The sequence below is a fragment of the Canis lupus genome, chromosome 21 (genome assembly GCF_003254725.2).
Source record: "Canis lupus dingo isolate Sandy chromosome 21, ASM325472v2, whole genome shotgun sequence".
NCBI lineage: Eukaryota > Metazoa > Chordata > Mammalia > Carnivora > Canidae > Canis > Canis lupus.
This window is the reverse complement of record NC_064263.1, coordinates 41,243,858-41,269,753: the sequence shown is the minus strand read 5'-3', so window position 1 is coordinate 41,269,753 and position 25,896 is coordinate 41,243,858. Positions and strand designations below refer to the sequence as shown.

At 39.7% G+C, this 25,896-nt stretch overlaps 1 protein-coding gene across 6 annotated transcripts in view; it reads left to right on the top strand.

Annotated features, from left to right (window-relative positions):
- HPS5 (HPS5 biogenesis of lysosomal organelles complex 2 subunit 2) overlaps positions 1-23,457 on the top strand; it is a 44,652-nt gene extending 21,195 nt beyond the window's left edge. For 4 of the 6 annotated variants that reach the window (XM_025459688.3, XM_025459687.3, XM_025459689.3 and 1 more), the window contains 15 exons: positions 3,304-3,392; positions 6,468-6,646; positions 7,324-7,494; positions 8,320-8,506; positions 9,192-9,315; positions 10,485-10,634; positions 11,884-11,961; positions 12,442-13,019; positions 14,345-14,465; positions 14,655-14,810; positions 15,790-15,909; positions 16,874-16,987; positions 18,438-18,544; positions 21,214-21,484; positions 22,658-23,457. In XM_025459688.3, the coding sequence (XP_025315473.1) occupies positions 3,304-3,392; positions 6,468-6,646; positions 7,324-7,494; positions 8,320-8,506; positions 9,192-9,315; positions 10,485-10,634; positions 11,884-11,961; positions 12,442-13,019; positions 14,345-14,465; positions 14,655-14,810; positions 15,790-15,909; positions 16,874-16,987; positions 18,438-18,544; positions 21,214-21,484; positions 22,658-22,718 (2,506 nt within the window). In that variant the 3' untranslated portion in view covers positions 22,719-23,457. Of the gene's footprint in view, positions 1-3,303; positions 3,393-6,467; positions 6,647-7,323; positions 7,495-8,319; positions 8,507-9,191; positions 9,316-10,484; positions 10,635-11,883; positions 11,962-12,441; positions 13,020-14,344; positions 14,466-14,654; positions 14,819-15,789; positions 15,910-16,873; positions 16,988-18,437; positions 18,545-21,152; positions 21,485-22,657 lie in introns of those variants that run through there. The other 2 variants (XM_049098715.1, XM_025459692.3) reach the window with 2 other exon arrangements.
- The last annotated feature ends 2,439 nt before the right edge of the window (positions 23,458-25,896 follow it).

The following is a 25,896-nucleotide window of genomic DNA, read 5'->3' as shown; positions in this document are numbered from 1 at the left end:
CTGAGCCACCTAGGTGCCCCATGTTCATCCATATTCTGACATGAGGGTTCAGCTAGCCATCCAGTTAGATCAGGTGCAGAAGTCCACTCTTAAGTGATAGCACAGAGTGCCACTAAAGGCTGGGTTTGTCAGTTCTTAGAACTTGTTCTGCAAGTGTGGGAGTCCAGTATACAATTTCCAGCCAATTTCTGGCTCTTGAACTCATTTCATCAGTGGATATTATTTCTAATATCCCTTAGGTGATGCACAAGATCTATACTGCAGATTCAGAGAATGTTATTTGGAGGTCATTTTAGGATAGTGTGATTGGGACTTCATCATCCGCTCTTAGAAAGTAATTAAAAAAAAACCCAAACTCTCAAAATGTTAACTAATTGCCCCCCCCCCCGTGTGTGTGTGTGTGTATGTGTGTGTATCGCATTGCCTACACTGATGAATTTAAAATTAAATTGTAGACAATTTAACATTTTCATAAATTCATAATTCAGCCTGAAAATTAGAGAAAAGTTGATATTTGTTCATAGTTAGATAAACCGTATTAAAAACTCTTCCTTTATTATAATTTATAATTATGTATTCATACAACATTTATGCTTGTCTTACTCTTAGTAAGTTCTGTAAGGACTTTGTGTCTGTTTTGTTCATTATATTATTCTCAGTGCTTGGCATAGCGTCTGGCACATGATAGACACTTGCTGACTGTGGTGTGATTTGTGAGGAAACCCTTTACCCAAGGGTATGTTCTAATGGAAAACCATGGTCCCCTTGGTCCTCCTGGTAGAGTTGTTCCTTTGAGTTAAGCTATTTAGAGCTCCTATTATAATTTCTGCCATCACATAAAAAGCCCCTGATGATCTGGCCCTGCCTACTCTTCAGCTTAAGTAATAATTAATGCCAGTTTGAAGCCTGTGCTGACTCCTCCAGCAGGCTTAGATTAGACACTTATTCCCAGGCACTCTTGTCACACCTTGCTTGTTCCTCTGTCACCGCCCCTATTTCACTGTACTATGAATGTCCATCTCAGCACCAGATTGTAAACTCCTTTGCTCTGGGCTTGGTGTTAGCCACAGAGAAGGCCCTCAAGTAACAGCTCAATTAAAGAATTCAATGAAGATTAAAAAAAAAAAATGAGCAGGAGGGCTTTTTGTTTCTTTACTTTTTTCCTCCACCTATACACTTGTGTCCTATGGTAACCTTTACAGTTACACCCACAAATCCCAAAGGAAGCAGTATATATTTTGTTTTCTTGGGTAAACAGTACCACTTTCTCTTTCTTGACCTTTAAAGCTATTCTCTTTAGGTTGTGTCCTAGTCTGTTTATTATCAATGAAAGGACAAGGGGAGGGATACATAAGTTACAGAGTATCAGCTCTTAGGTAGGCCCCTCCTAAGATTTCCTATGGAATCTTTCCAAGCTGAGTATCAAATTTATTGTCAAAATCATGATTGTCGGGGGTGCCTGGGTGGCTCAGTTGGTTAAGGGTCTGCCTTTAGCTCAGGTAATGATCTCAGGTGGTGTAAATAAAAATGGTATAAATTAGGAAAAGGCCTCTGTTTTCTAATTTATTTATTTATTTATTTGAGAGACATATTGGGGAAGAGGGGCAGAGGGGGAGAGAGAGACAATCTCAAGCAGATTCCCTTCTGACCATGGAGCCCAACACTGGGCCTGATCCCCTGACCCTGAGCTCATGACCTGAGCCGAAATCAAGAGTCAGATGCTTCACCAACTGAGCCACCCAAGCACCCTAATGTCCTTGTTCCTAAGATTATAATTTGTTGGAGAGATGTGATCTTTCTACAAAGCTTAACAATAATAAAAAATAAGGGTTGCAACAGTGCAATACATGACTAAGTGCCATATGAACAGGGTTGACAGGAAGTAAGGTGAGTGCAGGAGGAAGAGTGGTTGCCAAGGGCTCTCAGAGGATTCCAGAGAGAAGTAGCACTTTTGTGATCCTTGGGAGGTGGCTAGAGTGAGAGCATTATAAACTGGGATGCCCTGACTGAAGGGAAGAACCAGATTACTCATTGGTACATGAGAAATAGTAGCAGCCTTCAGAGAGTAAATGAATAAGTATAAACAAAGGAGTATGGAAAGAGATGAGCAGAGATAGAGAGTACCAGAGGACTGGCAAAGGTGAACCAGGGAAGTGCAGTGTACCAGACTCTTAGCTACTCCTAAGCTAAGATTCAGGAAGGAAGGAACAATCAGCAGGGTTGGCCCCTGCTTGAGCATTAAGAAGAAAGGAAATAAGGAAGGGTTACTTGGTTTGGCATTTAGGAAATCTCTGACGATGAAAATGCAGCTATGTGGAATAGTCGGGATTCTGGATAATAGAGGAGTGAGTCAGTGTAAATAAGAGAAGAAAGAGGGATCCCTGGGTGGCGCAGCGGTTTGGCGCCTGCCTTTGGCCCAGGGCGCGATCCTGGAGACCCGGGATCGAATCCCATGTTGGGCTCCCTGCATGGAGCCTGCTTCTCCCTCTGCCTGTGTCTCTGCCTCTCTCTCTCTCTCTCTCTCCATAGGACTATCATGAATAAATAAATAAAATCTTAAAAAAAAAAAAAAGAGAGAAGAAAGAGGTGTAGAGGAAAAGGTATAGAGGTCAGGTTTAGAGAAAAACTCCAGGTTTTGGAGCCAGACTGTCCTTGGGCATATTATTTCATCTTTTTGACTTTCAGGTTATTTATTTATTTATATATATATATATATATATATATATATATATATATATATATATATATAAAATAGGGTAAAGCACATATATCTTGAGGAGTAACCCCAAGGTTAGATGATATAGGTAGAGCCTTTGATAAAGCTCCTGGCAGATAGTTGACCAGGGGTTTTCAGCCTTTTATTGCCTGCACACAACTAAGGACATCAAAATATTACCATCCCTAAAAGTGGCTCACTAGAGCATTGATTTGTGCTGAGGTGTGTAGTCTGTTTTGAATGTGCCCTTTGCATACTAGTAATAGGAAATTTAGGTGCTTTAATAAATGTTAGGTAAAATGCCAGCCTTTTCTTTTTCTAGAAGATTCTTAGTGTATCTAAATTTTTCTCAACTTGGCATCATAATGTGCTATTTTTTAAGGGGCTCTTGTTACAGACATGAAAGAGGTGTTAGGACTTGATTAACTAGATCACTGTTATGTTTTCTTTGTAGTTTCAGTTTACTTTAATAGCTGATGTGAGGGTCTCACTGCAGGGAATTACAGTGAATAAACTTGTGTACAGGAATAAACTTCTGTACTCAAACAAACTAGAATTCTCTTAATTTCTTCCCTTTTCTTTTATAGTGAGCATTGTGTGCTGACTTGGACAGAAGGAGGAATTTATATTTTCATTCCTCAGAATGTTCAAGTTCTTCTCTGGAGTGAGGTCAAAGGTAATTATATTTTTCTTCCATATGTGTAATGTTTAACCTCATGCTTGTAAAAGATTTAATTATCGTAGGAGAATTCTTTTGCAGCGTGAAAAGTAGAAAAATAGACTGAGGTGACTTTCTTTTAAAGATTAACATCATAGATGTTTCCCACTCTAAGATATTTCCCTAGCATACACTTGTAAATTTGTGTTCAGTTATTCAATTTTTCATGGATAATTTTATTTATTTTTTAAGTCAGCTCCATGCATGGAGCCCAACATGGGGCTTGAATTCAGAACCCCGAGATCAAGACCTGGGCTGAAGAGTCGGCTGCTTAAGCAAGCCTCCCAGGAGCCCTTTCATGAATAATTTTAAATATAATTTTCATTTATCCTTAAGTATTAGTAACCACTGCTAAGGATCAAATGGGTTATATTTTTTCCTTCTATTTAACACGAATATTTACCCCCTTTGGAAGTCTTGTTTAGCTTCTGTTTGTTTCCTAATAGTTTGAGGTTCAAAAAGTCCTTGGGGAACAGCATTTTATTGGCTGATGCAGAGAAAATCAATCTCTGATTTTCTTTTTTTTTTTTAAAGATTTTATTCATTTATTCATGAGAGAGAGAGAGAGAGAGAGAGAGTGGCAGAGACACAGGTAGAGGGAAGAAGCAGGCTCCATGCAAGGAGCCCGATGTGGGACTTGATCCTGGGACTCCAGGATCATGCCCTGGGCCAAAGGCAGGCGCCAAACCACTGAGCCACCCAGGGATCCCAATCTCTGATTTTCTTTAGTTTAAACCAGAAATGTCATTGCTACTCAGGGTGTGTATCTTATCTTTCTGGGTCATTTTCTACTTTGTAGAGGTATGAAAAAGAGGAACCATTGCTTACTGATCTGCTTGATACTGATTTCTTGTGGATTAAGTTGCTAAGGTTCTCCCTTGAAAAGGAGTGTTTTTAAAAAATTGACATATACACTGTATGAGTTCAGGTATATGAAGTACTGATTTGATACAGTTAAACAATTAACCCTTCAACAGTGGGACTTAGGGGCACAGACCCCCTGGGCAGTCGAAAACTGGCATGTAACTTTTGACTCCCACAGAGCTGTTGACCCGAAGCCTTACTTGATAAACAGTTAACATACTTTGTATGTATGTTATATGTAATATTTGCTGTATTCTTACAATAAAGTGAGCTAGAGAAGAGAAAACATTAAGAAAATCATAAGAAAGAGAAGATACATTTACTATACCATATTAATGGAAAAAATTTCACATATCCATACCCATGCAGTTCAAACCCATATTGTTCAAGGATCAGCTATATATATTGCAATATGATTACTGTCTTTTGTGATGAGAACATTTAAGATCTAGACTCCTAGCAACTCTGCAGTACGTGATACAGAATTGTTAACTGTAATCACAAGGCTGTGCATTAGGTCCCTAGAACTTGGGATGGCTGGGTGGCTGTCCAGCATTTGACTATGAGTTGGAACACCTGTCTACTCCAAAGCTGAAGAGCCCTCCCCTTAGCCTGGAACCCCCTGGGAGCCTCATGGAGAACTAACAGGGCAGCCCCTTGGGGAGTCACAGGATGGTGCTTCATCCCAGAAGTACGGCTGGAGAGGAGGACGGTGACAACACCAGGTTACTTCATTTTTTCTTCATTTTAGAGTGGACTTTGCAAAGCCACTCCAGCTGGAGACAGCTTATCTCCTATCTGAAATGCTGGCTCAGGCAGCTGAGGGAGGTTCCCAGATTGGGTGGTCTTTGGATCTGAGCAGTAATTTGGGTGAAAAGTGTATCTCAGATATCCAAATGTAAATATATGTAATTCTTATGGGGAAAAAAACTGTTAAGTGGTTAAGTGTCTGCCTTCGGCCCAGGGCGTGATCCTGGAGTCCCAGGATTGAGTCCCACATCGGGCTCCCTCCATGGAGCCTGCTTCTCCCTCTGCCTGTGTCTCTACCTCTTTCTCTGTCTCTCATGAATAAATAAATAAAATCTTAAAAAAAAGAAAAAAAAAAAAAAGATCCCTAGAACTTAATTTGTCTTCTAACTGCAAGTTTGTACTCCTTAACCAGCATTCTTCACCGCTCCAGTCCCTGGTTACCATACTTATTTGGCTTTTTTAGATTCCACCTATAAATGAGATAAAAAACTAGTTTAAGTTCTTTCATGATGTTCTGCCAAGATAAGTATTTTCTCATGAATTGTTTGTCAATTTATATATGGTATTAAAATCCATGCATTGAAAAAAAAAATCCATGCATTGACATCAGATTGTAACTCTCAGAAATGTTGTAGTCTGGTTTCTAATGTAGAGTGCTCTCTTAGATCCTCAATTTCTTTTCACAGAAAGTATCATTTATTTTATATAGTTGTTAATTACAATATAATTAACATAGTGTAATGCAGTTTCAGGTGTACAATATAGTGATTTGACAATTCTGTACATCACCCAGTGCTCACTATGACAGACAAGTGCCCTCCTTTTATTTTTATTTTTATTTTTTTTTTAAGATTTTGTTTATTTATTCATGAGAGAGAGAGGAGAGAGACCGGCAGAGGGAGAAGCAGACTCCATGCAGGGAACCCGATGTGGGACTCAATCCCTGGACTCTAGGATCAAGCCCTGGGTTGAAGGCGGCGCTAAACTGCTGAGCCACCCGGGCTGCCCGACAAGTGCCCTCCTTAATCGCATCACTGGTTTCCCCCATTCCCCCACCAACCTCCCCACTCTGGTCACCATCAGTTTGTTCTCTGTCGTCAAGAGTCTGTTTTGGTTTGTCTCTCTCTTTTTCCTTTGCCCTTTTGTTTAGAAAGTAGCATTGTAAACATAGCATTTTAGATAAGAGAGATGTGTTTCTGTTTATTTTTGATCTTTTAAGAAGTGTCTAAAATATTTCTTCACTGATTTTTTTTTTAAATTTTATTTCTTCACTGAATTGCAAGTATTCTAATAGAGATGAAATTTAGGCAAACCAAACTCCATATAAAATGAATTTATTAAAATAATTTCAGTCTTTGCCAACATGGAAATGGAATATTTGGTTAACCTTCTGTGTGTTCACCCCTGTGGGTTTTGTAGATATTCAGGATGTGGCCGTCTACAAGAACGAGCTGTTCTGTTTGCACCTAAACGGGAAAGTCTCACATCTTTCTCTATTGTCTGTGGAACGCTGTGTGGAGCGCCTGCTGAGGAGAGGCCTGTGGAACCTGGCTGCTCGCACTTGCTGTCTTTTCCAAAATTCTATTATTGCCAGCAGAGTGAGTCAGAGACTTACACGTTCATCTGGGTTGTTGTTGTTGTTGTTTTTTTTTTTTTTTTTTTAAACTTTTTATTTATTTATGATAGTCACACAGAGAGAGAGACAGAGACATAGGCAGAAGGAGAAGCAGGCTCCATGCACCGGGAGCCCGACGTGGAATTCGATCCCGGGTCTCCAGGATCGAACCCTGGGCCAAAGGCAGGCGCCAAACCGCTGTGCCACCCCGGAATCCCCATCTGGGTTGTTAAAACCACCCTAGCTTGCAAGAGTGTGCTAGAAAGTTGCTTGTCTTTATTAGACCTGTCTGTAGGACCTACAGATAAAGCAGCAATAAATCACTAAAGGAAGTATGGCAGACAAATCTAGGGGTGGGTGTGGGTAGAGGGTAAGAAAAAGGGTGGGTATACTTCCCATTTTAAAAAAATTACATTCTCAGAAACTTCCTTGAGTTTCAGGCCCTGTTTTAAGAGGGATGATTGTATGTACAATAACTCTCAATTTTTAATTCCTAAGATGATTCTCATTAAGTCTTTCACTAGCTTGTTAAATCTTTTTAAAGCACTTTTGAGATTCTATGTTCTCTGTTATACCTCTTTCAGTATATTGGCCACTGAATTTAGATTTAGTTAAAAATAGTAAGCTATTCTATTTGATTTCTGCTTATCCTTTCATTAGGGAAGAAAATCTTTGACTGCAGATAAATTGGAGAATCTGAAGTCTCAACTTCAGTCTCAACTGGACCTCACAACCTATAGTGATCTAATTTCTCAACTGGAAGAATTGATTTTAAAATTTGAACCTTTGGATTCAGCTTGCAGCAGTCGGAGAAGCTCCATTTCATCACACGTAGGTTTTCTTTTTCTTTTCTTTTCTTCTTTTCTTTTCTTTTCTTTTCTTTTCTTTTCTTTTCTTTTTTCTTTCTGTCTGTCTATTTAAAGGTTTTGTTTATTTATTCATGAGAGAGAGAAAGAGGCAGGCAGAGACACAGGCAGAGGGAGAAGCAGGCTCCATGCAGGGAGCCCGATGTGGGACTCCAGGATCAAGCCCTGGGCTGAAGTCGGCGCTAAACCGCCGAGCCACCTGGGCTTCCCCAGTATTTTTACTTTTTAAAGGGTTTATCTGCACAGTAAAGTTTTTCTTCCTTAGAAAAGAAATATCCCTTAAGATCCCAAAACTTATCTTTCTTTCCATATAGTAGATTTAGGGGAAAGGGGATGGAGTTGTCAAGAGGAGGCTTTATTTCAGTTGTTGGGCAGCCCTTAGGAAGCCTCTGGTTACGTGTGTCTTGGAGCTACATTTTATTTTATCATTATTTATTATATTGTTTCCAGACATAACTCATATAGCCTCTAGCACAAGTTGAGTTGCTCCTAATATGTGATTTCAGATGCTTCATGCTCATTGGAGTCTTAGTGTAGCTCAAGATTGCTTCCTTACTGCCCCAGTCTCACAGCCAGGATTCACAGAGGCAAGCTAGAGAAAGATGGTAGCGTTCTGTCATCCGTACGAGAAAGTGATCCAGCTGCCAGGGACCTACATCTTGCTCACCAGCTTGTTCTATTAAGCTATAATTGTGGTTATTGACTTGCACTTATTCATATTGGTTTTTCTCAAAAAAAAAAAAAAAAAGGAGTTTCACTTTGATTTTTTGGGGATTCTTTTTATTTGTAGGAAAGTTTCAGCATCTTGGACTCTGGTATATATCGTATCATTAGTAGTAGGAGAGGCAGTCAGTCGGATGAGGACTCTTGTTCCCTTCACAGCCAAACTCTCTCAGAAGACGAGAGACTCAAAGAATTTGCCTCACATCCAGAAGAGGACCAGCCAGATCCGTGCTGGAGCTCACGCGGAAATGAAGGTGATGGCAGTGTGCTTTGTTGGCTGCTGATAGGAAGCAGTTATTTTCTGTGACTTCTATTTGCCAGGGTTAACTTGTGCATCTAATTTTCTACATGGTGTTAATAATTTTTATCATGTTGATAGACTTTCCACTCAGACCTGTAGATCTGCTTGCCCCTGGGAGAGTGGGTTTATGTTCAGTCGTGTTTTTCCCCCTCTTGCTTAGGCTAACATCGATACGGTCCCTAATTTTGGTCATGCATCATTGTGCTGGAAAAGTTAAGAAAGGAAGTCATTAACCAAAGGAGTAGAACAATTTTATCTTGACTAACCAAATTATTTTCCATCAGGAATGAAAAATTACCACAGTTTTGGGGGCCATGGCCTTCACTTTTCGATGTTCGAGTATTCCTGTGACTGAACTATTGAGAAGAGATTAATAGAGACTCTAAACTTCCTTTTTGACTTATGGGGATGCAGGGTTAGTAGGACAATGAAGGTACCTGCCTAAGTGTTTTATATGTGGACCATCCCGTGCATCTTGTAAACCTGTGTTCTGCTCATTTGTATCTGGGTCAGTTGTGATTTTGGTATGGAACCCTTCATTTCCTTTGGTTTATTCATTTCAGAATTTTTCTAAAGATAAAAAAAAAAACCTCCTGTGTGATTAAATTTTGTTTCTTTTCCCCGATTCCATTCATCAGACAGTGTTTCTCATGCTCCCGTGACATTTGAGACAGATAAGAATGAAACATTTCTCCCCTTCGGCATTCCACTATCATTTCGTTCTCCATCTCCTCTTGTGTCTCTTCAGGCTGTCAAGGAAAGGTAAACTAATCTGTCTTGCACTGAATCCTGTTTCTGGTTTCACTTCAGTTGTCACATTAGGTACTTTTGCACTGAGAATGGAAAGACATTTATTTATATACTTTTAAAAAGATTGTATTTATTTATTTGAGAGAGGGAGTGCATTCGAGAGAAAGCATGATCCAGGGAGGTGGAGGCGGGCAAGGGAGGAGACTTCCCCCACTGAGCAGGGATCCTGATGTGGGGCTTGGTCCCAGGACTCCAGGATCATGACCTGAGCTGGGGTGCCCTGTAGAAAGACATTTTAAATGAGAAAAAATGAAAGCCTCTTGGTTATTTCTATATAATGTGTTATTTATCTGAGGCTATTAGCTTCTCATTTCTGTCTTGGGCAGTTTAGCTTCCTTCTTTGAGTACTTGGATATTCAAGTTGTTAAAATGTGTCCTCCACTTCAGACAGAGCAAAGTTTGAAAAATCTGTTTTTTCCTCATCTCTGATAGAAACAGTTCCTATATATCATTAGTCATTTCTTGATACTTTCTCAGTTTGGGCTCAGAATTGGAGACTCTTAGGAAGTCTTTCTAACTACTCTGTGAGCCTAGAATTAGCATTTAAGTTTGAGAGCAGACTTTGTAAAGCTACTTAACTGCTTATCTGAGTCTTACTGGATACAGTTTTCTGTTTTGGGTTTTTTGTTTTTTTTTTTATTTTAATTCCAGTATAGTTAATATACAGTGTTATTAGTTTCAGGTGTACAGTATAGTGATTCAATTACTGGGTACAGTTTTGCTTATAAAGGAGGCTGTATTGTGACTAGTTAGCCATTGAGTGTCATGGAGAAATTCTGTTATTTCTCTGGCCAGGCTGAGGCAGGTGATCATATGGCCTCCTTTGCCTAAGTTGACAGAAACATTACAGACATAGCTGGAGTTAAAGATTTTTTTTCTTTAGCATTGAATCCAATGAAGTGAATCTTTATTATATTGTAAATTTTACATGGGCCTTATAGGAAATACGTAGTTGATTAGGGAAGTTGCTATAAGCATAACCTTTTTTTTTTTTTTTTTGTATTAAGTCCAAATTACCTTACTAGGAGTACAGGAAAATAGAGAATGCAGATACAGAATTTTCCATTCTTGGGAGTAATGAGGGTTTTTTTCATATTACTTTTTTGCTATTTGACTTCTAGTGTTTCTAGCTTTGTACGTAAAACTACTGAGAAGATTGGCACCCTTCATACTAGCCCTGATCTGAAAATAAGACCAGAACCCAGGGGTGATGAGCATTTATGTGAAGAGGATATGAGTCCAGTCATCTGCCCAAAGGAAGAAGACACTGAGTAAGCTCTTGCATATAAATCTGGGTAAATTCTAGAGGACTCAGCTATCATTTTGGAGAAAGCCATAGACAGTGCTATTAGGGAAGGCACATGTATGACCCTGTTCATTGTAGATTGTGTAGTTCACTAAAAAATGTGAATGCCATAAAGGTTAAGTGTTGGAAAATGACATCCATCCATGGCGAGTCTTTTGAGAGAGAATTTTAAGTTAGCTCCTGTTTCATTTTTGCTCTCCCTTCCCTCCAATTTTTTCAAACTTCTGGGTTGTTAGAGTATTAGATTAAGAGTAGGATGATCAACAATTGAGGCCTTGTCCTTGCTGTGCTTCTGACTAGCATGTGACCTTGGCTAAGTTACTAATGCTCTCTGGCCTGTCAGATGAAAGCATTGGCATTAATGTCTTGGCACGTACTTTCTCAGGGGATCTGAGCATTGGAAGCACACAGGTTCAGCACTCACTCAGGAACTGAGAGCCCCATAGGCCCAGGGAACATGGACAGTCAGAGGAAATAGGATAGGTCTGTGAATCCATGTACTTAACAGGGAAAAAAGTACAGGATTGCCGTGGCATTGAAAGCCACCTCAGTCTGACCTCAGCCCATCTTTCCAGCCTCACTTCCATCCACATCCTTCCAAGCACTTGAAATTCCAGTCCTGGCAGAGTACTGGGTGGATACACCTCACGCTGTTTCTTTCACTTGCATTCCTCCCACCCCCACCCTTCAACCCCTTCCCCTGCACCATTTTTCCTAACACACATACTGCCTCCAGGGGAAGGTATCCCTTGATTGCCTCATCAGAATAATTATTCCTTTTACTGTGCTTTCGTAGCTCAGTTGTGTTGCTCTTTAGCATTTATTTTATTCTCATTTATGTAATAGTTATTTGCATACTTTTCTTTCTCACTTGAGTTTATTCATCTTTTTTTTTTTTTTAAGATTTTATTTATTTATTCATGACAGACAGAGAGACAGAGACACAAGCAGGCTCCATGCAGGGAGCCCGATGTGGAACTCGATCCCAGGTCTCCAGGATCACACCCTGGGCCGAAGGTGGCGGAAGGTGGCGCTAAACCGCTGGGCCACCAGGGCTGCCCGAGTTTATTCATCTTAAAGCCATGGACCATTTTTCTATATTCCTCTGTTTGTGTCATGTAGTATTAAGTACAGTACTTGCCACTTAGTGAGCACTTAGAAACATTTGTCCAAGGAAGCTCTAATCCCCTCCAACTCTTTTCACATTTTTCTAGGGACAAAAAAGAAGTAATTAGTCAACCTCCAGAAGAAGACAAGTTCCAAGAGCTCAAAGTAGCGACAGCAGAAGCAATGTGAGTATTTATTTTTTAAGATTTTATTTATTCATTTGAGGGAGAGAGAGCATGAGCAAGGGGATGGGGTTGGCAGAGGGAAAAGTAGGCTCCTGAGCAGGGAGCCTGATGGGGCTCGATCCCAGGACTCTGGGATTATGACCTGAGCCAAAGGCAAACATTTAACTGAGCCACCCAGGTGCCCCGAGGATGAGAGAGTTTTATAGTGAATGGGAATGACTTCAAGGTCGTCAGTAGTGGTCCTCAGACAGTGTGGGGTAGAGGTAGTCTCATTGGTAATTGAAATTCAACAATTAGTATTCAAGTTAACACTCTCTGTATTTTCATCTTGCTGAGATAATTGTCAAAGAGTTGAAAAGTAACATTTCAGATCAGTCTTTTATTCAGTAGGTTTGTTTAGCATGAAATAATTTTTTTTTTTTTAAAACAAAACAAAAAAACACATGGAGCCTAAATTTCACATTGGTCTGTCTTGTATAGGACCAAGCTACAAGATCCACTGGTTTTGTTTGAACCCGAGTCTCTGAGAATGGTCTTACAGGAGTGGCTTCCACAGTTAGAAAAAGCATTTGCCGTGAAGGACTTTTTAGGCGTTTCAGATATTGGCCACTCATCTACGATGTCAAACCAGGATGTGCTGTTGTTTGAAGAGTCAAAAAAGGGAATATTAGATGAAGATAACAAAAATGAAAAAAGAGACTCTTTAGGCAATGAAGAAATTGTTGCTCCAACAGCATGTGAATCTACAGAGTGTGTGAAGGAGCCCTCGGATGACCTTTTCCAAGTATGTGCTCCGTGCAGCATAGCTGACGGTCTTCAGAAGGACCTGGCTGAATTGACAACGTTGTGTTTGGAATTGAATGTATTGAATTTTGAGACCAAAACCACAAGCGGACACGCGGACCATTCTTTCCAACAGCACTCTCCTGAAATTCTGGCTTGTCAGTTCATAAAGAAGTACTTCTTCCTCCTGGACTTGAAAAGAGCAAAGGAGAGTGTCAAGCTTAGTTACGCTAACAGTCCTGGTGTTTGGGACACTTTTATTGAAGGATTGAAAGGTAATAATCAGATTGCCTTGTCACATAGAAATTAGTATAGAGCACAATAGCATCTTAGTATTTTCACATTTAAAAAAAAGAAGGCTGGTTGCCTTCTCTGAATTTGTTCAATTACTTACTGCCTGACACAAATAGGAAATAATGAAAGTGGGAAAAAATGATCTTAAAAAACCATATATCAGGGCACCTGGGTAGCTCAGTTGGTTAAGTATCTGCCTTCAGCTCAGATCATGATTCCAGAAGTCCATGTCCAGCTCCATGCTCAGCATGGAATCTGCTTCTGCCTCTCCCTCTGCTCCTCCCGTTTTTTTCTCTCTCTCTCTCTTTCTCTCTCTCTCAAATAAAATCTTAAAAAAAAAAAAAAAAAAACCCATATATCAGAAATTGAAGGTTGGGTTTTTAGAAATGATCTGAACAGATGCTACCCTTCTGCTAATGATGTGATTAAGGAAAACAGCTTTGGGGATCGTTCCTTAGGATTTGTCCTCAGAGCCCTTTGAAAACTACTTCAAAAAACTACTTCGTTTTAGTGGTGCCTGACTGGCTCAGTCAGTGAAGCATATGATTCTTGGCCTCTGGGTGGTAAGTTTGAGCCCCACATCGGGTGTAGAGACTAAAACTAAAATATTTTAAAAATACTCACTTTAGATTCATATGTGTGTATGTGTGTGTGTGTGTGTGTGTGTGTGTGCAGAGATATCTTTTTAAACTACAAGTAGTTGTTTTTTGTTCTTTTTTTTTTTTTTAAACTACAAGTAGTTTTAACTAGATCATCACACACTTGACCTGGCTATAACTGATGTTCGTTAAAAATAGGTGAAAATTTAAGTTAATGTAATTTATTTATTTATTTTTTTTTTAAATTTATTTTTTATTGGTGTTCAATTTACTAACATACAGAATAACCCCCAGTGCCCGTCACCCATTAATGTAATTTATTTTGTTCAAAAACATGGAGTAGAGGCACTGGCTCTAGGAAAAATGAGAAATTTGGTATTGGTCGTAGATTGATCTATTCTGTTGATTTAGTATATAACAGATACGTGCTAATATGTTATACTTTTTTTAGGGTGATAGTGGGTTATATCTTGGTTGTGTGTTCTTTTCTCATTTAAAAATTATAGTGTATTTTGCCTCCCAATTTGATTTTAAGGTCTTTAAAAGTAGGGATTGTGTCTTACTCTTTTTTTATCTGTCTTTCAGTGCTTAAACATTGTGCCATGCACGCAGTAGATCCATGACTAATGATTGTTGAATGAATGTGTTCATGAACTGAATATTTACAGCTATGAGATGAAAGGAAAAGGGTGTGCTTTATCTTTCAGAATTGGCAAGTTCCAATCCTACATATATAGAGATGGAACAAGGAGACCTCCCAACAAGACTAAAGTTATTGAATGACTCAGTCCCCTTTGACAATCCTTTGTTGATTGCTTATGCTGCCCGGTAAGTTGTCGTATATGTTGTTTATATGAATAAAGCATATTTTTAAAATTTTTGTCTTAATCTCTAAAATTTTACTCAGTTGCATGGTGGGCAGTCTCTTGTTATTTTTATTTCTAATAAGTGCTTAGTGTAACCAAGTTACATCATGTCACTGAAGTGAAGACTAACTTGTTTTGTTTTTAAATGCAGATTGTATGAGAGGTTTGGAGAATCTGCCCTTCGGTCCTTAATCGGATTTTACCCATCTGTTTTGCCTTCGGATGTCACGCAACTTTGTCATCATCATCCTGCTCAGTTTTTGGCCTATTTAGACAGTCTGGTGAAATCGAGGCCTGAAGAACAACGGTGAGAAGGCGAGAATATTTGCAGACTCCCTTTGCCTTGATAGGGCATTGTTTCTTTGTGGAAGGTACTGTAACATTTTTACTGCCAACTGCCGTAATGCTGAGGCCCCTACTATGGAAGAGGACGCCTCCAGCCACTACCCTCTGTCACAGTCCGCAGCACACACTATAAATGTGTGCATACCACACTTCTCTTCCCTACCATCCCCCTCATCCCCCAGGGATTCTCAGATGATCAGTGTACATTTAACCCCTGCTTCAGGTCTTAACGCTAAGACAGATAAGCTTCCTTGTTGTCTGTGCTGCTCAGTAGGTTTATTGTCAACCTCTTTACTGATAATATTCCAGCTTTCGGAGGAATCTCATCTTTTTGTGGATCTCAGTTCCAGCTTTTTGTCCCTTTTTTAGGCTGAGGCCTCATTTCCTATTTCTGCATTGCTGTTAGTTGTTGAAGCTAGCAACATCCATCCCCCACCCCTCCCACCCTGATCACCTTTTTTCCTCTGATTGATTTACATTTGCCATGCTGGTTTTTATTTCTCTCTCTCTCTCTCTCTTTTTTTCTTTTTAGGCCTTTAGACATTTACCTTATTATCTTGAGCTCACCTGTTCATTTAAAAGGCTGTAAGATTTTTTTTTTTTAAGATTTTATTTATTTATTCATGAGAGACACACAGAGAGAGGCAGAGACATAGGCAGAGGGAGAAGCAGGCTCCATGCAGGGAGCCTGATGTGGGACTCAATCCTGGGACTCCGGGATCACACCCTGAGCCGAAGGCAGATGCTCAACTGCTGAGCCACTCAGGCATTCCAGCTGTCAGATTTTCACCAGCATTTCTAAACATTTCATAGCAGAGCGTTTTCAAGTTATTTCACCTACTATTTTGATCCCCTGGTAACATTTTTTTTCACTTTCCCAGATTTTATGTCTCCTTTCTCGGCATGAAGATTGGTGACTTTTATCCCCACTTTTCTTTTAGGCCCTCCTTTCTTGAGTCTCTTCTGCAACCAGAGTCTTTAAGGTTGGATTGGCTGCTTTTGGCCGTGTCCCACGATGCTCCCCCAAGCACCAGCACAATGGACGATGAAGGAAACCCCAGGTACAGAAGCGCACTTTCTAAGCTCTACAGTTCTTTTGGAATGGAATGCCTTTATTCACATGTAGCATTCTTGGCTTACTTGAGGAATAGTGATGGAAGAGACTGGCTCAAATCATGGTAGTAATGAGACTTAGTGGGTCTGAACATGTTTTGAGTTACAGATCTTTTTTTTTTTTTTTTTTTTTTTTTTAATTTATTTATGATAGTCACAGAGAGAGAGAGAGAGGCAGAGACACAGGCAGAGGGAGAAGCAGGCTCCATGCACCGGGAGCCCGACGTGGGATTTGATCCCGGGTCTCCAGGATTGCGCCCTGGGCCAAAGGCAGGCGCTAAACCGCTGCGCCACCCAGGGATCCCTGAGTTACAGATCTTATATAAGAATCTGATGATCCTTCTCAGGAAAAATGCACATCCCTGCACAATTTTGCACATGATTTCAGGTTAAACTGATCCCCCTGAACCTCTTTCATGGATCCACATTAAGAGTCCTTGATACAATCTATAGTAGAGGGAGAAAATTGTATGTTTTCTCCCTGGAAATTTCTAGACATGGCTTGGGACTAAAAAAAAGAATTCATTAAAAAATACACACTGATACGTGTTCTGTATTAGAAATGTTCCTAGTGTTTTCCTCTAGGAGAGCTTTTTAAAAGCCCCCCCAAGTGCCTATCTTATATGCCTATACAAAAGGTCTAGAAGGACATACAGTGGCAGTCTGTGAGTGATGGATTATAGACGTTTCTTTGCTTTTGATGACCTAAAATGTGTAATTTTTAAAAATAGGTATTTGTATAGGAAACATAGCTATTTTTAATTTTTCAAAAGCCAAGTAGAAATGTTTGAAAACTATAATAATAATGGAACAAATAAAATTAAACTGTATTCTTATCTATCAGATGATTTGAAAAAACAGGTTGTGGAACGTATTTCCTATTCAATTTATTTAGAGCTTTTCATTTTGCAGGCCTCATTCACACTTGTCTTCATGGGGCTACAGTCAGCTGATGCTTCATCTCATTAAACTACCTGCAGATTTTACAACCAAAGAGAAAATGACTGACATCTGTAGGTCTCATGGGTAAGTAAGAATTTTTTAGAAGCTGAAGTTAAGATTAGAATCATCTTATTTATTAACAGCTTTGTAGTGAAGGCCCTGAATTGGTATGATTTTCATTTGGAAATTCTCTTTACTAGGGAAAAGTATCTTTTGTTTTAAGTGATAGTAAACATCTTTTTCCATTTAAACTTTGTGAATGTTTTTTCATTTTGTAGAAGAGATTGGCCCTTGCTAATTCCTCTCTCCCCCTGGTCCTTAGTAGCCAGCCCTAGTTCTCAGGCACTTAGATGGTATTTAATTAAGCTCCAGACCATGTGATAGGAGTTACAGTTGATACAGGATTCCTGAGAAGGGAGAGATCAGAATGTGCTCAAGAGAAGTGCTGGTGAAGGACTTCAGAAGGAGGTGAGACTTTGGAGGTAAAGTCCTGAAGGCTGGACAGGATTTGTATTGATAAAGGAGCCCAAGAGGAAGGCAGGGCAGGTGAGCAAACCAGCAATGGCAGGAGCATGAGAAACTGACATTGCTTTTTATCCATACCACATAGTAGTTATTTATTGTTTGGTAATGTTATTTTAGGGCTCTACCTGGATTATAATCTTTTGGAGATAGGGACCTGTGTCTTCCTTTTTCCTCATAATGCCTTAATTCACAGTGGTAGGTTCTTGATATGAATTTGTTCATTAATAATAAGGGATGAGACTAGCCAGGTATATTCACAGTGGTAGGTTCTTGATAGGAATTTGTTCATTAATAATAAGGGATGAGACTAGCCAGGTATGGTGGGTGATGAGATCATGTAGGACATTGGTGGCTTGTCAGAAGAATTTAGTTATCAGTAGAGACCTTTTAGAGTTTTTGGTACAAAAATGACAAAAATGGAGCTTTTTGGAGATCATTTTCTGGTGTCATATATGAGAAGGATTGGAGGTAGGAGTGCCAGCTAGGAAGCTGTTTTAGTAATTCAGATATGATTGAATTGGTGATTAGTAGGGCAGCAGAAGGAGCACATCCAAGGGACATTCTGAAGGAAAATGCAGTGGGACTTATAGACAATGGGTATAGCAAATGAAGGAGGGGGTAGAGTCAGGGAAAACATAGTTTGCATATTTGGGGAAGAAACCTGAAAGTTTATAAAATATATTATCTTACATGTTTCATAATTGGTGCTTAGCCTCAAATGTTAGTATTTATCTCTAGCTTTTATTCATTTTACTTAAACACTTTAGATCAGGGCTAACTAATATAACTGTCTGTGATAATGGAAATAGTCTTCTACATTGTCCAATATGGTAGCCACTGGCCACTTGTAGCCATTGAGAACTGGAAATATGGTTTGGTCAGCTGAAGAACTTTTTATTTAATTTAAATTTAAGTAGCCATGTGTGGCTAACATTTACTCTATTGGACAGTACAGCTCCAGATAAATTTGCTGTTTTAATTCCTTTCTTTAACTTTGATCTCTTTAAAGTTTCTGGCCTGGATATCTTAGTCTTTGTTTGGAGTTAGAGAGAAGAAGAGAGGCCTTTACCAACATTGTGTGCTTGAACGATATGAGCCTGATGGAAGGGGACAATGGTATGTAAATCCCAATTGGTTACTCTTGGTTGTAGTATTTTAGAAGTCACTGCAGACATTTCAGTAAAGAAATCTAGTGAACATTTTAATGATCCTGTATGTAATTCTAGCTAGCTGTCAAATCTGTGGAGGTTTGGGAGCTTTTTGGGATTTTTTTTTTTAATCTATGCCACTTAATATATATATGAAATCATAATTAGGAATAAACTACAGACAACTTTTCTATCAATGAGTGCGTACTATATGGTATGTTAGGCATCATATACTAGGTGCTTTCTCACTTGCTGTTTAAATGAGATGACAAGCTGTTGGAATTGTTACTGTTATTTCTATTTTACCAAAGTTTTAAAGAGGAAGAACAGTTTCCCCAAAGCCATGCAACTAGTGGAAGAAGTGTTCAGACCCAGGTCTCACTATCTCTAAAGTTTGAGCTCAGATTGTTTTTTTTTGTTTGTTTGTTTATTTGTTTTTTTTTTATAGATTTTATTTCTTTGTTCATGAGAGACACACACACACACACACACACACACAGAGAGAGAGAGAGAGAGAGAGAGAGAGGCAGAGACACAGGCAGAGGGAGAAGCAGGCTCCATGGAGGGAGCCTGATGTGGGAATTGATCCAGGAACTCCAGGATCAAGCCCTGAGCTCAGATTCTTTTCTCAGCACCATGCTGCCTTTTACACAGGCAAAAGTTAAGATATCATTAAAATGAATTTAAAATGGAGTGGCAGCTTTTCCTAAGCCTTCACAGATATTTAGATACTTAAGTTTTTTTCTTTTTTAATTTTCATCAATCCAGCACAGATAAAATGACAATTAGAAGGCCAGAACTTTGACACACTGATATCTGAGATCTGAGAGCCCATCTTGAATGTTTTGTAGTGCTACTTCATTCCTCTTAATGCAAAGATGCCAACCTTGTGACATCAGCAACCTTCATTCAGTAGTGTGACTTACAGGCCAGTTCAGCCCTGTTGGTGTAGGAGAGGGAAAGTTAGAACAGAGCAAAGAAGCCAGTTGACTGGCAAGTGTTAGTTTCAGATGTCCCAATATTACTGAGGTCATTTTTGTTTCAGAAATGAAGAAGAGGCCCAGGTGGTTCTGTAGGACTAGAACTGTACAGTTCTGAAAAATAACCAGAATAATTAAGATATACATGGTATATATATTTAAACTCATAACATAATGTTTATTATAAATTAAAACTGAGGATTCAGGAAACATAAAGAAAATAAATATCACTTAAAATCTTTTCTGCCTAGGGATCCCCGGGTGGCTCAGCAGTTTAGCACCTGCCTTTGGCCCAGGGTGTGATCCTGGAGTCCCAGGATCAATTCCCGCATCAGGCTGTCTTCCTTGAGCCTGCTTCTCCCTCTGCCTGTGCCTCTGCCTCTGTCTCTCTGTGTCTCTCATGAGTGAATAAATAAAATCTTAAAAAGAAAAAATCTTTTCTGTCTAGATAAAAGGACTGAATATTTTGTCTAAAGCTTTTATTTATTTATTTGTGAGACAGAAGCAGAGCATGAGTGGGGAGGAGGAGGCAGAGGGAGGAGGAGAAATAAAGCCCCTGCTGAGCAAGGAGGGCACAGGCTAGGACCCTGAGATCATGACCTGAGCTGAAGGCAGACACTTAACCAACTGAGCCCCCCAGGTGTTCCTGAATATTTTGTTAAAGTAATAATAGCAGCTGTTCTTACCCTTGGTGTATTAAATGGGGGTCTTTTCTTGATAATTCTCTTTCTCCATAACTCATATTAATCATTCTTCAAGGCATGTTGGTTTTACTGCCAGAAGTAGATCTCTTATCTGTCTACTTTTGCTTCATCACCAGCTCTCTGGTCCTAGCTACTTGCCTAGATGGCTGCAGTAACCTCAGAGTTAGTCTTCTGGTTTCTATTCTCTCCCACCTTTAATCCATTTTCCTTATAGCAGCCAGAAGGGTTTTATAAAAATTGGATGATTGTGGCTCTTCTCTCTGAAGCCCCTTACATGGAACTCAGAATAAAATCCAGGCCTTTGTGCACTGTAGGCCTTTCTTTGAGTTCCTTGAATTCAAGTTCTGTCCTGTGTCAAGTTACCCTCTTTGTGTCCTTTGTCAGATATGCAGGCTCATTCACCCTCTGTTCATGATGCCCTGAGACCTCAAGCTGCCCTCTGTGAGCCACAGGCACATGCTCTCTAAGTTTGCTTGGTCTTTCAGCTCTCTGCTTACCTGTCCCATCCTCATGGAGCTCTTCTCAGATCCTCCCCTAAACCTGCCATTCTCTGTGATGGTTCCCTGCACTTAGCCCAGTTTATAAGTACAGATTTATTTCTGTGTTTAAGTTCTGCCTGCTTTACTAGACTGTGAACTCCACAAGAGTGTAGGGGTCATGTCCATTGGTCCCTCGCTGCACCTGTGTGCCTAGCCCAGACCATACCTGGGAAATTCCTGAGTAAGCAAGTGAATAAAGAATTATGGAACTAATTTTGTGACTTCTCTTAATGAATTATTTATTCAACAAATGTTCAGAAAACAACTTCATGGTAGGATGATGTGATTATGTTCTTATGTTTTGATATTAAATGTTTTCACAAGTGGTTTTGACCATCTACTACTGTATGCAGGCAGAGCGCTACGAGCCATGAGAGCCAACAGTTGTGTGTTTCTGTGTGCGTGTGTGTTAAGGTTGGGTCCCAGAGACTGTGGAGGAATGGAAGCTGCTCCTGCATCTTGTACAGAACAAGAACACGAAGCCCGCACCCCAGAAGTCACCAAATGGGAACTTCAGTGATGGGCCTTCCCCCATCAACGTGGAGAATGTGGCCCTCCTATTAGCTAAGGCCATGGGCCCAGATCAGGCCTGGTCACTGCTGCAGGAATGTGGTTTGACCCTGGAGTTGTCAGAGAGGTTTACCAGAACCTGTGATATTCTAAGGATTGCTGAGAAGAGACAGAGGTAATACTTGTTACACCATTGTCCTGCCATCTCCACAGGCTCAGTAAGAGATTAACAATAACTGTAATAATAAAATAGAACAATCATAATAGCATACTGTGATAAAGGTTACGTGAATGTGGTCTTTCCTCTCTCTGTCTCTCAAAATATTTTATTGTATCATACCCTTCTTGTGATGATGTAGATGATAAAATGCCTATGTGATGAGATAAACTGAGGTGAATGACATAGGCATTGTGACGTGGTGTTAGGCTATCATTCTCATATGTCAGAAGATCATTTCTTTCTGGACCACAGTTGACCGTGGGTATCTGAAACCATAGTAAGTGGAACTGTGGATAAGAGGGGGCTACTGTATTATAAGTATTTTATATAAATGGAATCATATGATGTTTATCTTTTTGTGATTGGCTTATTTTCAACGTAATGTTCATAAGGTTCATTCTGTACATGTATCAGACTTCCCTTCCTTTGTAGGGCTGAATAATACTCCATTGTGTGGATATACCACATTTCGTTTATCCTTTCATCTGTCTTTGGATACTTGGGATGCGTCCACCTCATGGCAATTATGAGTAATGCTGCTGTGAATACGAACATATAGATTTGAGACCCTACCCCAGAAGTGGAATTGCTAGATCATATGGAATTCTATTTTTAATTTTTTGAGGAACTGCCATACTGTTTTCTGTAGGGGTTACACCATTTTACATTCCTACCAGTAGTGTACAAGGGTTCCATTTTCTACATATTCTCACCAACACTAGTTATTTTCTTTTTGGTAGTAACCATCCTAATGACAAGTCATCATGGTTTTTATTTGCATTTCCCTAATGATAAAGGATCATTGAATATCTTTTCATATGCTTGTTGGCTGATTGTGTATTATCTTTGGAGACCTATCAAGTCTTTTTGCCTATCTTTTTGTCATGTTTTTTGTTGTTGGATGAATTTTTTTATATATTCTGGATATTAACCCTTTATCAGATATATGATTCGCAAGTATCTTTTCCTACAGGACAGGATGCCTTTTCACTCTTATGATTGTCTTTTGTTGCACAGAATCAGTCAGCTTTTTGAATCCTTTAATTCTTTGTAGGTTTTTAAATGTTCTTTTGTAAAGAAATAACAATGAAAACTAAATGCACTTGTTTCTTTTCTTTGGGATTTCAGAGCCTTGATACAAAGCATGCTGGAAAAATGTGATCGGTTTCTCTGGTCTCAGCAGGCCTAGTGGAAGAAGATTCAGCAAATGTCGCAACATTTTGAGAAAAACAGAATCATCCTCCTGAACCTCCCGAGTGCATTTGTTGTTGAAGGAAAGGTACCACCTGAAAATTCTGCCACCTTACTGGGAGTACTTTTGTCAGTATCTATAACTTCTGCATTTGTGGCTGTGGCTGTGACCTCTGTTTCTCAACCAGGGTTGAATTTTGAAAAGGACTCAGTCCTTTTTTGCTGAAATGAAGTGCTCTGGAATCAGAATGTGAAAGTTCACAGCTGTGCAGTCCTTATTCTGAACTACAGTATTATTTTCTCCTTGCTTAAGGGATTGGGGGAATTATTTTCCTGTTGTGACTCTCATGGAGGGAACAGAAGTTTCTCACCCTGGTTGCGTGAAGGCAGATAAAGTAATTGACAGAAGTTGAATTCTTTATATCTTCTCTGGAATAGTTGAGAAATTATTGAAAGAAGACCTGATGGAATGGAATTAACACATCAAATAAGTGAAACATTGAAGATTCAAGTTAGATATTTACGTGAAATGACCCCATATTTAAAATTGAGCTAACTTAAAATCTATTTTTTCCCAGTATTTGACATTTTCTAATCTGAACTTATATACAGATGACTAATTTATTACTGGAAATGTTTTATCTCTAATCTTTCCTAAACAGTGGTCCAAAGGAATCATGCACTTTTGAAAATTATTTTTTAAAAGCCATAATAAAGGAAAACTAAGTACTCACAAACTGCAGTAGACACCTGTGTCATTTAAGCCATGGACCCAAATGCCTTTGTCAGGCCCCTGTACACTTGCATAGCATGTTACATTAATAATACATTAAAATCTGTTAAGTTTTTATTTAAGTGGAATACAGACATGAGGTTTATTGTAGCAATTTGTAGGAAAGCATGGGATAAACTCAATGTGGAGTAAGAAAAGTGTTGGATACATTGAATGATTTACTTCTTCCTTTCATTCAGAACACAGCCGGGAAGCTATAGACAGAAATTGCTGTCATATTTCCACACAGGTATTCAGATTTGATATAATCAGACGGGTTGAAAAATTGTCAGATGTCAGAGAGAGGAGGCTTCACAAAACTTATTAGAGTTTTGTGAAAAACCTAAAAGTTATGGTCAACAGTAGGGGTGGTAGTGGTGGGAGGTGTGTGTGTGTGGTGTTTCCCCTCTGACCCCAGTTGGGTGTCCTACAATTTAACCCAATTCTGACACTGTTGACGTGTCAGATCCCATAGGTAAACGGCTCAGTCCCTAAAAGACTGCCCTCCACTTTATACACTAATTGTAAGGCCAGGTTATTCTATTTCTAACCAACTTCCTGTAAATCAGAGGTCCTCACGAACCCCTCCTTGTGTTTGATGGTTTGATTAATTGCTAGAGCAGCTCCGAGAAACTATTTGTAAGATTGCCAGTTTTTTATTTAAGGATACAGTTCAGGAACAGCCAGATAGAAGAGATATGTGGGGCAAGATTTGGGGAAAAATGTTAGGAACTTCCATGCCCTACTCCAGCTCTCCCTTCTCCAAATCCACGTGTTCACCAATCCAGAAGCTCTCTGAATCAAGTTCTTTGAGGTTGGTTATGCCTCCATTACAGATTGGTTAAATCACTGGTCATGGGCAATTGAACTCAGTGTCCAGTCTCTTTCTTTCCTGAGGTCAGGGATGGGATATAGAGGGTGATACTGAAAGTTCTAACCCTCTAAATCACATGATTGGCTCTACTAGCAACCAGTCCTCATCCTTAAGTGCTATCCAAATGTTACCTCATTAGTACTATAGGACACCTCTGTGGCAGTCATCACTTAAGAAATTCCAAAGGTTTTAGATCTGCCAGAATTAGGCGGAAGACCAAATATATATTCTTACTGTAAATCATCATATCATACCTTCCCACTAGCAGCAGCTGGATTTTGGTTGTTTTGTATTATGTCGAGTATGAGTCTATACTAAGGTAAAGAGCAAGACCCCTCCCTTCACTGTCCATCAGCTTTCTCATTACATAATGACTGTCCAAAAGAGGGCCCAGAAGAAATCTGAGGAGGAGACAGCCTGAACTGGCACAATTGTGCAATCATTTCCTGACAGATTGTTCTAGGGTGTATTACGGCAATCCTCATTTGCCAAGAGGGTACAGAGAAATTTCTAGCATTAAAAAAATAAGTATCACATCATCTGAATTTATTTTCTAAAGTAAACCAGCCAACAACAAAAATCCACTTTGGCTAAACGTTTAGGTTTCAATAGTCTAGTTGGATATTAGGCAGTGTTTTCAAATACAACTTGTATTTTTCACTTGCCTAAAAATTCTAGACAGTGATTCATAGTTGCCTCACTTTTAACAGGGCCACAGAGTAGCATAGTGGCTAAGAGCTTGGGTTTTGAGGCAGGCTGTCTAGCTTTGCATGTTTTTCTGTCTCTTTCTAAATGACCTTGGGGCAGTTATTTTGTTTCTCTAAGTTTCAGTTTTCTCATCTACGAAATGGAAATGGGGACAGCAATAACGCTTACTCAGGATGGTTTGAGAATTAACTGAGGTCATGAATGTGAAGCACAGTGCCTGGCACAGAGAGTCAAGTCAGAGCCATCTCTTAGTGTCACAAGAGACTAATGTGCAGGGCAGTAGTACTTGGGGCAGCACACAGGTAATACATGTTGGCTGTTGTTTGAAAGATTTGGAATACGGGATCCCTGGGTGGCGCAGCGGTTTAGCGCCTGCCTTTGGCCCAGGGCGTGATCCTGGAGACCCAGGATCAAATCCCACGTCAGGCTCCCGGTGCATGGAGCCTGCTTCTCCCTCTGCCTGTGTCTCTGCCTCTCTCTCTCTCACTGTGTGCCTATCATAAATAAATAAAAATTAAAAAAAAAAAAAAAAGAAAGATTTGGAATATCTTTTCGTCCAGTAGTGATCAGACCCAGGTCAGCTGGTTTCTATGAATCCCAGAGAATGGGAAAACCAAAGTCGAAGTTAAGAATGTCCTTACATGGGATCCCTGGGTGGCGCAGCAGTTTAGCGCCTGCCTTTGGCCCAGGGCGCGATCCTGGAGACCCGGGATTGAATCCCACGTCGGTCTCCCGGTGCATGGAGCCTGCTTCTCCCTCTGCCTGTGTCTCTGCCTCTCTCTCTCTCTCTCTCTCTCTGTGTGACTATCATAAATAAAAAAT